Source organism: Pogona vitticeps, chromosome 1 (assembly GCF_051106095.1).
Source record: "Pogona vitticeps strain Pit_001003342236 chromosome 1, PviZW2.1, whole genome shotgun sequence".
In the NCBI taxonomy this organism is placed as follows: domain Eukaryota; kingdom Metazoa; phylum Chordata; class Lepidosauria; order Squamata; family Agamidae; genus Pogona; species Pogona vitticeps.
In genome coordinates, this window is record NC_135783.1 from 252,243,932 (window position 1) to 252,255,978 (window position 12,047).

Here is a 12,047-nt window from a genome sequence, read left to right on the forward strand (position 1 = left end):
TTCTATTTACTACCTGAGATATCTTTTGAACTTTCACACAGATAAGAAACTGGGGAAATAATAAATAACGTCTCAAAGAAGGAAGTACCCTTTAATGTAATACTGGTTGCCCTGCAGCAAAACTGAGACACTCAGAACCAGAAAACTACCTAGGATGAGCCAAGAACTGAAACAACAACAGTTGTCTTTGGCATGCTCTCAGATATATTGTGGCACAGACCCACCTCAGAGTGGTTGCCTTATTTCCCACACCCCAACTGGATCAATTCTGAGGAAAGCCAGTGATTTGCAGTTACCTTCCCAAGGAACTTTCATCAGTGGTGCCAGAAGTGCATGCTTTCTCTGCAACCGCCTCTAATTTAGAAAGTATTTCTTTTTTGTCTTCCTCAGACATCACAACACTTCCAAACTAAAAGAGAGAAAAGTAATAAAACGTAGAAATACCATGCAGGAAGGACAGCCATTCTGGAAGGTAACTGTAGCGTTCTCCATTTATTAGATCTGTGGTTGTATTATGCAATGGTTTATGAATATTCATGTTGCTGAGAGGTGGAATCAAGAGAGATGCTATAAGAGGCGGGGTCAGAGAGACAGAGGGCAGATTAAGAGACTGAGTTAGTGAGAGAAATGTAAGAGTCAGAGAGGAGAGAAATGCCAGAGTAATAGAGTGTGTAGTTTGGGAAATTTAGATGTGATTCGCTACTGAAGATATTTATGAATCTCTGTAATCAATAAACCAAAGTTTTATTTAAAAGGACTTGAAGTGTGGACCTGAGTCTTTCTGAAGTAATGTTGATTTAAAGATCACCTGGTGGCAGCAAGTGTAAAAGAAGAGAGTGTTTGCCTTCGTGTGCTCTGAGGCTTGAAGGTCAGGCAAAGGGGCACGAGGGTGGATGTCACAGTAATGTCTATGGTCCCTCAGTAGGGTGTACTTAATGAATACATGAAAAAACAAAACACTCATAGCAATGCCATCACACTTTTTATACAGCTGCATAATTTCCTCAGAGTGTTTGGTTCCCCCCCTTTTTTGAATTGTATGTGTACTTGTATACTGTATCTCTCTATATATGACTGCATCTGTACATATAGATGTGCCTACGATGCAGCAGACATTCACATACACACAGGTCTCCTGTAATCAGTAACAGGCAGTGAAAGATTGTCCCAGCATCAAAGGTGGAGCAGCAGAGCAAAGCAAATAAGGCAACTCAGATTTTTAGTCAGAGCTGTAATTTTTTATTTATTTATGAAGTTGAACTAAGGCAATGTATTAAAGGAGACCCTCCCCAACAGGTGGTAATATGGATTGCCATTGAAAGGCATGCAGAAATAGTCAGTGGGACTTAAAGGATGTTCTTTTTGTACCAGCATCGGACCAATGCTGATTGCAGAGTAGAGCTTGGGAAGTTATTTTTCTAGAAAACAACATCTGTAACTCCTCAGGTGGCATGGATTGGCTATGGTAACTGAGGGATGCTGGGAGTATTATAGAAAAAGGTTAGCTTTTCCAGGCTCATCAAGAGAAAAGCTACAGTCCCTCAGCCCCTTTATCACACTCAGCTCCAGGAACCAATCAGTATATATTTGCAAGGAATCTTTAGGGGACAGCGTTTCCCCCACAAAGCAAAGTGGCTTTAAGAGCTTTTACCAAGTTGCACATGAGCTTTCAGGCTCCATAGCTTAGAGAGGGTGTTACAGAAGCTTGGAGACAGTGGCATCTAGTAACCACACTCTGCAGGGAGGATCCTTGCCCATCTTCATTCGTTAACATTTGGGGACACATCCTGCTCCCTTAGGTTTATAAAGCAGCTTTCTGAGTAGGTATGTAAGCACAAAAGTAAGCAGTTTTCTGAGCAGGTATGTCACCATCAAACTGGTATTGGCTATGGGCAACTTCTATCCCTCAAGTCCTGAAGAATGTTCTCCCAATGGTCATCTTGGGGCCTATGAAAGGGTCCCAGCGTGCTCCAAGGTTGGGCCTACCTCATGGCTTCAACATTGGTGCACCCTAGGGTTAATCCAGTCCCTCCTTATCCATAGAGGATGCCCATGACACTGCCAACACTGGGGGCATAGACTACAGAGTCGCCAATGGAGACTGAAGATCCAAAAACAGAGGGGGATACTGGTTCTAGATGTCATAGGGCTACAAAAGCCTTGCAAAGTTTCAACATAGATGAGGTTCAGGGTGGAGCTGGAGCAGAGGGAGCACAGGCATAATCGCAGAGGAGAAGGGTGATGAGGCTGTAGAGGGAGGAGGAGAGGAGCATATGTGGGAAAAAGAAGTACTAGCATCTGGCTGTGGACTGAATACAGGAACTGAGGGTTACTGGTAGAGAGTGGAGACAGAGGAGGTGGGAAAGGATGAAGAGGGAGAGGTTTGGGTGCTAGAGTGTCCTCAGTCAGAGCCACTCAAGGAAGCCTGACAAGCCTCCTGTTTCAGCTGACCCTGTGAAGCCATTGCTCAGAGGAGGTGCAACCAGCCTCTCCCAGATCCTGCCTCTACATCTCCGACACCCTCACAGCTGTGCCAATGAAGGAGACAACAGCTGTTTGAGCATCTCCAACATCTGGAGGCAGAGATGCTGCCCATACAGAGACTGGCACACCCAGCCCACGGGCCTGGGCAGAGATGTGGACAGAACTGAGACTTTAAGACAACTTCGTAGACTAGGGACGAGTGAAGCAGCCCACTTTTTGGATCCACAGTTTAGCCATTAGAAGACAGAGGCTGTTACGTTGAGCTACTAATTTGTTAAATGCATTTATGTTGGTTTATGATATTGGATCCTGCTTTTATGTCCCGTAGGTCGCTGACAGAATTTCACAGCTGAGTGGGGATTGAACTTAAGTCTCTTGAGTCATAACCTAAAGCTATATCACATTGGTTGTCCCGTTGGATTCTGGATTTTATATCATGGCTGACACAGCTGCATCCATGTCCTACGTGGCTTAAAGACTATCAGATCTAGCTGTTCAGCAGTGCAATCCAGAACAAGAGAGCTTACTGCAAGGAACTGAGTCTTCATCCCTGAATAAAACTAGCCAATTTGGCCTTAATTGACTTTTTCTACATAATGCAACAGGAAAAGATCTTTCAATATCTGATTTATAATTTTTAAATAACACTTTAAAATATTTGTATATTATGGTTTTAATTTTTTTTATAATTAATTGTTTATTTTAAAATTTTGGGTACTGCATTGGGTCCACACTAGGACAGAAAGGTGAGATAAAAATCAAGTAAGTAAATCAATAAAAATAAAATGTCATTTTAAGTAAGGAGACTGCTGAGTGACTGGCTGTTCTCCAGCTATCCATCCACCAAATGAAAGTGTTCTGCTTATACAGTGGACCCTCTACTTAAGGAATTAATCCGTATTGGAATGGTGGCTGCAAGTCGAAAAGTCTGTAAGTCGAATCTCCATTGACCTACAATGCACTGAAAACCGATTAATCCCATAACTAGTGGTTTTAATTCTATTTTTATTCCATTTTGGTTTTTTTCTAGTCTGTAAGTTGATTCTCTGGCTGCAAGTCGAATCTAAATTTTGCAGCCAGAGAAGTCTGTAACTCGAAAAGTCTGTAAGTCGAGCCGTCTGTAAGTCGAGGGTCCACTGTATACTGCTTAAAACACTCTCTGGGTGATTTACAGTATAATTATGCAGGCTACCCATTACCCCACCCCAGCTCCAGAAAGCTGGGTACTCAATTTACTGACCTCAGAAGGATGGAAGTCTGAGACAACCTTAAGTTGGCTACCTGAGCTCAGGATCAAACTTGGGGTGTGAACACAGTCTTTACTGCAGTACTGAAGTTTGACTATTGCACCATGAGGTTCCACGAAGGAGCTTTGAGCATTTAAGCGGAAAGAGGAAGGCTTAAATTCAGAGTTGGACGTTATGCATATAACAAAGGAAAAGCAAAACTTTCCTTGCCTCTTTATTCTCACCAAACATAGCGGCTACTTTTGGCCGATGTGTAACATAAATGCATATGTCTAAGAGAGGTACATTTGAATATCTTTTGACCCTTCCGCCTGTCACAGCTAGGACAGGCTAGGGAACTCAAGGGCTTTAAGGTCAAACATGTTCTTGTTATTTGTCCTTTCCTCTCCCTTCTCTCCATCTGCTTTTTTGTGATATCTTGCCTAGTGAAGGGATCTAGAAAACCTGCACAACCTGGTCGGCCAATAAAAGACTACCCTAAAACAGAGGTTTGGATTGGAGACCTTCCTTAATTGAGGTGGTTTGCAGTGGTGCTGTGCTGGGTGGGAGTGTTTAGGTAGAGGATTCAGGTATCCAGTCACCACAATCTTCTGCTAGCAGCTCTGTCTTTGTGACACTGACCTTGTGAAAGGCATCAACAAAGCTGGTGTGCTTTGGAACTCTCCGAAGTCTTAGATCACTGGTGTCTGATGTTACTCTGTTTCCTGTCTCAGACCAGAGCTACACAAAAAAAAGGAAAAGTCAATAGGGTTGGGGCTAGCAATCCATCAAGTTAGCATTTATTTCTTACACTTCACTTGATCCCATTTGCTCAGAAGAACAGAACAGGAAATTCTCAGGGGAACAGACAGGCAGTGACAAAACTGCATCAGGTCCCTTCAAGTTGCTCTCGTGGCATCTACAGTACCTCTGCTTATGTTTGGAAATATTTCAGACAAAAAACCACAACAGAAACAAAACAAAACAAAACAATAAGAGACAAAAATGTTGTTGTGCCTTAAAGACTAACTGCTGTATTTTAATGTGAACTTTCATGGATCAAATCCACTTCCTTGGACATAAGAATGAGACTATATGACTGTCATAATTTCATATGGCCCCATGACCAGGCAGGAATACACTCAAAGGCAGTGCTGAGTGTTTCCCTGCCCCACCTCCTCATCTGAGTGGGTAGCTGCTGGAGGAGGTGGAGGGAAGCACACACTGACTTACAGTCAGAAAAGTACTGATATAGCCCTTGTAACCAATGGTCATTGGTGGACACATCCTTTGAATTCATTTGAACATCTTTTTAAAGGTATGCATGTAAACTATGGTAGCAACTTCCATACAGGTATGCATTCTGCAAAATGAACTTCCTTTGGTCTATCAATGGATGACAGAGGTCTAGAAGCACCAAGGGGTGTGTGGAATATGTTACAATGCACTTCCTCCAAAGCATGCATATCGTTATACATTTCCATTGAAGGAGTGAGACTCATGTGATCCATGAACTGCATCCAGCCCTCAAGACTGTTGCTCTGCCCCATCTTTTTTTTTTTAAACAAACCAGTGAGAGAACTGCAACTTCACAGGGCATAATTTCTCTGTAAACCAAGGTGGGGAACTCGTGTCTTTCTTTTAGAAACAGCAGCACTACTACTACTACCAATGTCAACAATGAAAATCAGATGGGTTGGGTTTTTGTTTTTTGTTGTTGTTCCAAACCTTGGTTTTACCTCCACCTGGAGAAGAACCTGGGATTGGAAAATGGTCCCAAGCTTGCTCACCCCGTCTCTGTTATTTTGCCCACTTAATCTCATTCTTTCCCATTTTGCATGCAGGGAAGAGGGAAGAGAAGGAAAGCTAGATCCAAAGTGCTGGACGGGGCAGCCCCAGCCATACTTTAGCCAGGAAACCAGTGATGGAAGGGTTGTTTCCATACCCCTAAGGTAAAGTCCATGATCACACTCCTGACATCATCTAGCCCATGGAAGGGCTCAAGTGTGGGGGGGGATCTGTCCTCCCAGAAGATAATGCCATAGCAGTTATGCCAAAAAGTGTAGAAGTGGCTACACCACAAATTTGTACAAGAGTACCATGATAACAACCATTTTACTCCCCCCCTTTCCCATTCCAATAATTCAAGCATTGATTGTCCCTTTCCAGACCCAGCTGGCCTTTCTAAGTGATGCTCTTTCCTGATACTTAGGCTTCATGATGGAATTAAGTATACGAGCACAGTAGGGCACCATTGGGATAGGTGGGCGGGACTGATCTTTAATACTGCAGTTACTCAAATGGCCACACCTTTTAATATTTAAAAACAAAAGAAATCTAAAAGTGGATTTGGAATGGGACGAAATATGTCCATGCATTTTGAGGGGAGCAGAAGTGGGGTGGAGGCTACAGGAAGAGGCAGCAAGTGGCAGAACAATCAAGGACGACGGTCTCTAGAGATACTTCAGCTGAGGAGAATAACAAGAGGAAGAGAGATTCTGGAGTTGCTCCCACCATTAAACTGCCACCACTCAGCAGAATCTGAATATTTTCTCTCAATAACCGACAAAGTAGCTGTGTTAGCCTGTCACTGCACGTTGGTAAACAAAAAGAAAAAAAGGTTAAATATTGTAGCATTTTAAAGAACAATATTTATGTTCACAATGAAATAAGACGGACAGTCTTTAAAGTGGTACAATATTTTGACTTATTTTCTTTTCTTTCAACAACATTCTATCCATACTGAAGACGTTACTCGCTCTGATGGTGGCTGGAGTTGTGGTTGTGGTTTTTTTTTGCCATTCAAAACACACACACACAAAATTTTAACGCTTTACACAAAGTAAGCCAGATGTAAATGAAAGAACGTGCTAAATACAGGACTCTGCCTTTGAGGAGTTCCTTCATCTGAAAAAGAAAAGGAAAAACGAGCATGGATCAGAAGAACATTTAGCGAGTTGTGTCCGCCCTCTAGTGGTCAGATATTGCAAAGGCTTTTAGGTCATCTTTGAAAATTGCCTCATGCGGAGGTTGGAAGGAGTCAAGGACTCATCATCTGAAATACAACGGGGGCAGAAGATGGGGAAGAATATAAGTAGGAATCCAGAGACAGAGTTAATCAAATAGAGAATGTGCAAAAAAAGGGAAAATCTGAGAACCCAAATGGGCTTGGCTTAAGAAAAAATAAATGGAGATGGATGTGGTATCAGAATCAGGAATAGTCAGAAACCTGAAGAGGAAACATCTTATTTTTCTTAGGCACTTTCCCTCTGACTTCACATTGGTCATCCTTGAGTAAAACAATTTAAAAGAGAAATTTCAAAGGGAAAAATGTACAGTACACCTAATATTTGTCCAGAGGCTCAGATCGGTCTATCTTTGCTAAAACAAGGAAGGACAGGGCTTTTAATCTCATTAAATACATTAAGAAGCTCATCCATTCAGGTTTGTGTGCTTTACTATCCAACTCTTGTATGGTATAACAACTCTTAGAAGACTATTACCATGCCAAACATTTTACATTTTCATTACAATTCATGGCCCCACTTTCCCCACAAATGTATAGATGTTTGGCAGCTGAGGCTACATGTCATGCATCTGAAAAGAAAAATAAGCTATAACCCATGAAAGCTAATGGCATATAAAACTTGTTAGCCTTTGCTGTTTTTGCGGCAACAGACTAACACAGCTCTACCTTGCAGGGGCTAACAACACTGGGCCAAGGGAAGTTTAAAGAACAGTATAATGGTGGCAATATGAGCTAAGAGCAAGAGTACTGCCTCTCTTTTGAAAAACAATTTGTGATATTTGTTCCCCCACACAAGTGGAAGCATGATCTTGTGTGGATCCATTACAAGAGCAAAATCCCTCACATTCTTGAGCATAAGAACAAGAAACCACTTGTGTGCTAAACAGCAAGACATTTATTGGTGCTTTCAACAAGAGGCTCTACATTTATAAGAACAATTTTTGACCAAATTTTGTAAATAGGCAAAATTATTAAAGATGCTGCCTTATTGGCTGGACTTTCAACAAATTGAGGCATTGGTTGGGGCATCTGCATTGTCTTAATCAATGAGTCTATTCTGTGCTGTGTGTAGGCATGTGTGTGTTTCAGCTCACAAATGGAAAATATAATAGTTTTGCTCACAGAAACCTTGACACACACACTCCAAAATCTGCTCATCTTGTTCTCATGCTGGGCATGAGAAATTTCCCAGAGATGACCAGGTTCTCAACAGTCCGTCTCAATGCAGCAAGAAAGACTCTCTCAATTAGCACGAATATTCTTCACATCCCTAGTCAACTGCTAAGTGGAGTGCTCATATGAACAATTTTACACTCAAGCAAGCCAGCTTGCTTCTGGCAGTACAGTAATTCATTTTATGTGATTACTAGGCACAGAGACTTAATACTAAGCATTTAATTAAAAGCACTATAATAACAACCAGACCCCTATAAAACTGAATAACACCTAGCAAGCCCAATACCAGCTTCAGCAGCATATCATAAAATGTACCAGTTCTAAAGATCTCAAGAAATCCAGAAAAGCCCAGGCTGACAAGCTAGTGTGCTGTAGTGAACAGAATGTTAGACTAGGATTCAGGTGGCATAAGTTCTTGAAGCTGAGGGCTGGGAAAGATTAATCACTCCTGTTTTATATCACAGCATGTGACAGCAACAACCATGAAATAGTTTTCAAAGAAATACCTGTGTCGGTCTATCCAAGGACATCAGACAAAAAACAAAATAAACACACACACACACACCACACACAAACAAGAGACAGAAATACTGTGGCACCTTAAAGACTAATTGATATATTCTAATGTAGCAGTCAATTTGTCAGCATCTTGAAAACAACGCACTTATAACTTGAAGTCAATACAAATTTGTCAACAACAAATCCTGCCAGATTCATCTCCATTTTTGATCAGGTAACCTTTCTCGTAGATGGTGGGAATGCTACAGACATAATATATCTTGACCAGCCAAACCTTTGACAAAATACCCCATGATATTATGATTGAATGTGAGTAAGATAGAACAACAATTGGTTACAGCATCATAGAGTGTTTATCAATGGTTCTTTCTCGAAGTAGGAGGGGGTAACAAGCAGATTATCACAAGGCTCAGTCCTGAGCCCAGGGCTCTTCAGCATTTTTATTAATGACTGAGATGATGATAATTGAATTTGCATGTCACACAAAATTGGATGCAATAGCTAATATCTTGGAAGATGGAAACAGAATTTAAAGAGATCTTTATAGGCTTGAACACTGGACTCAAAACAACAGAATGAAATTTAACAGGAATAAGTGCAAAGTTCTACACCCAGGAAAAATAAACCAGATGCACAGTTGCAAGATGGGGGACACTTGGACACTAATACTACATGCAAGGAGAATCTTGGACTGCAAAAAAAGAGGGCAAATGCTATTTCAGGCTGCACAAACAGAAGTAGTGTTTCCAAATCATGTAAAGTACTAGTTCCTCTCTATTCTGTACTGGTTAGTCCCTCTTCTTGGGTACTGTGCCCTGTTCTGGACACTGCACTTTAAGAAGGATGAAGATAAACTGGAACAGTTTTGGAGAAGGGCAAACAAGGATGATCGGGAGCCTTGAGACCAAGCCCTATGAGGAAAGACTGGAAGAACTGGGAACAGAAGAAGATTGAGTAGAGATATGGCAGCACTCTTCAAATACTTGAAAGGCTGCCATACAGAAGAGATGCCGGATCTTTTCTCAATCATACCAGAGTGCAGGACACATAATAATGGGCTGGAATTACAGGAAGCCAGATTTCAACTGAATATTGGGAAAAACTTCCTGACTGTTAGAACAGTATGGAAATGGAATCAATTATCCTCAGGGGTGGTGAGTGCTCCAGTGCTGGAGGCATTCAAAAGTAAATTAGATAACCATTTGTCTGATATATGTTGATTTGGATTTCTGTATTGGGCAGGGAGTTGGACTTGATGGCCTTACAGGTCCCTTCCAACTCCATTATCCTATGAATGGGAACTTTCATAGATCAAATCCTCAGACATTAGAGTGAGACTAAATGAGGGTCATATCTATGCCAGTATAACCCAGGCAGTTTTATGCACACAGCTCTACCCTGCAACAAATTTTCACCACTCTCTGCTTCTCAACGTCTGCTGTCCGAGGCAGCTGCTTCACTCTAGCTAATGGTAGGGCTAACCAGTTCTGGTTATTAGATAAGTAAATATGTGTTCTTTCGCCCAGACAGTTTTGCTTTTACCATTCTTTTCAAGTAGAAAAATAAACATCTAGTGGGAATTAATAATATCCTTCTATTATTTGCAGAACATCGCTTAGCGATCAAGCTATTGAGCTCCCTGCCTTCTGCCAGTCAATAATCTCTTTCTTGTGGTTCACGCCTGCCCAGGCAGTGCTGAGACTTGAAAAGGCCTCTGTGAGAACTAGGAAAAGGCTTTAGGGCCCGACTGGTGCTTTGTTCCTTAGAGTTTTCAGTCACTCAAATCCTGGAGGAGAGTCACTCCACAGTGGCAGCAGCTTAACAGGAAAGGTTAGGAAAGGTGTGCACTTGAATCAAAGAAGAACATTGCCTGTCAGAAGCAATTACTTCATTATCTTGACATCACTTTGTTCCAGAGAGCCAGAGAGGTGCATATGAACAACTAATGCAGAATCTGGATGTGGAAAAGCACCATCAAAGCACATTTGCCAAATCAGCTGTTTCTGATTTTCAGGCTTTGGAAGGAGAAAGCGCACCCACGCTTCTCCAGAGTAGGCTGGCCTGATCGGGAAATGCCTGCAGTTTCAGAGGATTCAATTAAGTTCATCTCAGCACATTGCAAAGTTCAATTATAATAATGGATGAAATGTGACTGGATGGAAGCCTCCACGAGCCAACTTAATAAGAGAAATGATTTTAAAAAGAGACACAGAAAGTCCGTAACTTACATTAAATGCTTACGTAAGGAGCAACATTAATGCAAAGCAAGAACAGGCGGAGTGTTGGCAGAGAATTTGAGGCTGCAGTGGGAGAAGGGGACGACATCAGAAGAGACCTGCTGTTCTGAGCCCTGATGAATAGGGGGGTGTTCTTGGGATTCCCAATGCTTATGCAGAGGAGCACCTCCACTTAATTTATGGGAAATGTAGCTTGAACAAGCACAGTGCGCTCCCAGCAGGCTGCTGCTCAAGCCTCTCTCTCTCTCTTCCAAAAATGCACCTTGGGACAGCAGAGGCGAAGCAGAAAAGGGCAGGCATTCTTGCTCCCTGAAGAGCCTCTTAGACACAAATCAGTATTACATGGCAGCCACTAATGCCAATGTAAAGTGATGTTTTTTTCTAGGACTGGATTCCGATACTGCTCTTTTTCTTGCTTCTTTTTTTAATACTACAGCTGTTTTTATTTCTTCTACTGGTTTCCTGTAGCTCTTGTGTTGTTAGTTGACGGAGTTGGTGGCAGGCTGTGAAATGTTGCTTAGTACACAAGGACTCCTAACTCTGTCCCAGTGGCTTGGGATATCACCCTCAGAAAAAGACATTGGCTTCCTTCTGGAAAACATGCTCTGCTACTTAAAGGGCCAGCAGGGTTTGTTGTTGCTGTTTTGCTTAGCTGTGCTAAAAAGCACAATCTCCAAGCTTGCCCAGAGCTTAGTCAGGGTTGTGCACAGGCAGCTGGCAACTGGTTAGTTTACTTCCCATTTTGAATGAAGCCCCACCCACCCCCATGCACACAGATCAAGGCTCTCACACAGCGGGACAGAAACTTAGAGGGAATGTTGCTCCTTGTACAGTTCAATTTCATTTAAACACAGGCGTAGTGTTTATTACAGAAGCTAAATGTGTTTCAACATCTACTCAAGACCCTAGAATGCCACCCCTCTTATTTTCTCCTTTGTTTCTCATTTCTTCCTTTTCCCATTTTAGTATTTTGACAGATGACACACACTGACATTAAATGGACAAAGAGCATATCAGATGTGAGCCAGCTGCCTCAGTGATATAATCTATTTTTTAAAGTATATGAAATATCTAAATATTATGTTAGTGGCAAGTCCAAAAGCACATTTTCCAGGAATGGACAAGAATTCTGTTGGTTACATAATGTCAGGATAAATTTACAGGTCTGATCAGAATAAAGTATATTAATGAGCAGCCATAATGAACAGATGTGTAGAAATTGAGTCATGATGACTCAGCAGTGCTGACTCATGCATGATGCAACACATAATGTGATTGGACACAAGCAGATCTGTATATGTATATATATGTGAAACTGTACAGTTGATGTATCTTCCTGCTTTGTGATAATGCTACCTGTTATGCTGCCAGACTGAA

The 12,047-nt window shown here is 41.8% G+C and overlaps 1 protein-coding gene across 1 annotated transcript in view; it reads right to left on the reverse strand.

The window, feature by feature from the left end:
- Nucleotides 1-12,047, reverse strand: part of LMNTD2 (lamin tail domain containing 2) — a 64,392-nt gene that overhangs the window by 24,038 nt on the left and 28,307 nt on the right. Inside the window, exons 6-7 of the mRNA XM_072989845.2 lie at nucleotides 4,353-4,451; nucleotides 297-409 (exon numbers count right to left, since the gene is read on the reverse strand). Of these exons, the coding sequence (XP_072845946.2) occupies nucleotides 297-409; nucleotides 4,353-4,451 (212 nt within the window). The remainder of the gene's footprint in view (nucleotides 1-296; nucleotides 410-4,352; nucleotides 4,452-12,047) is intronic.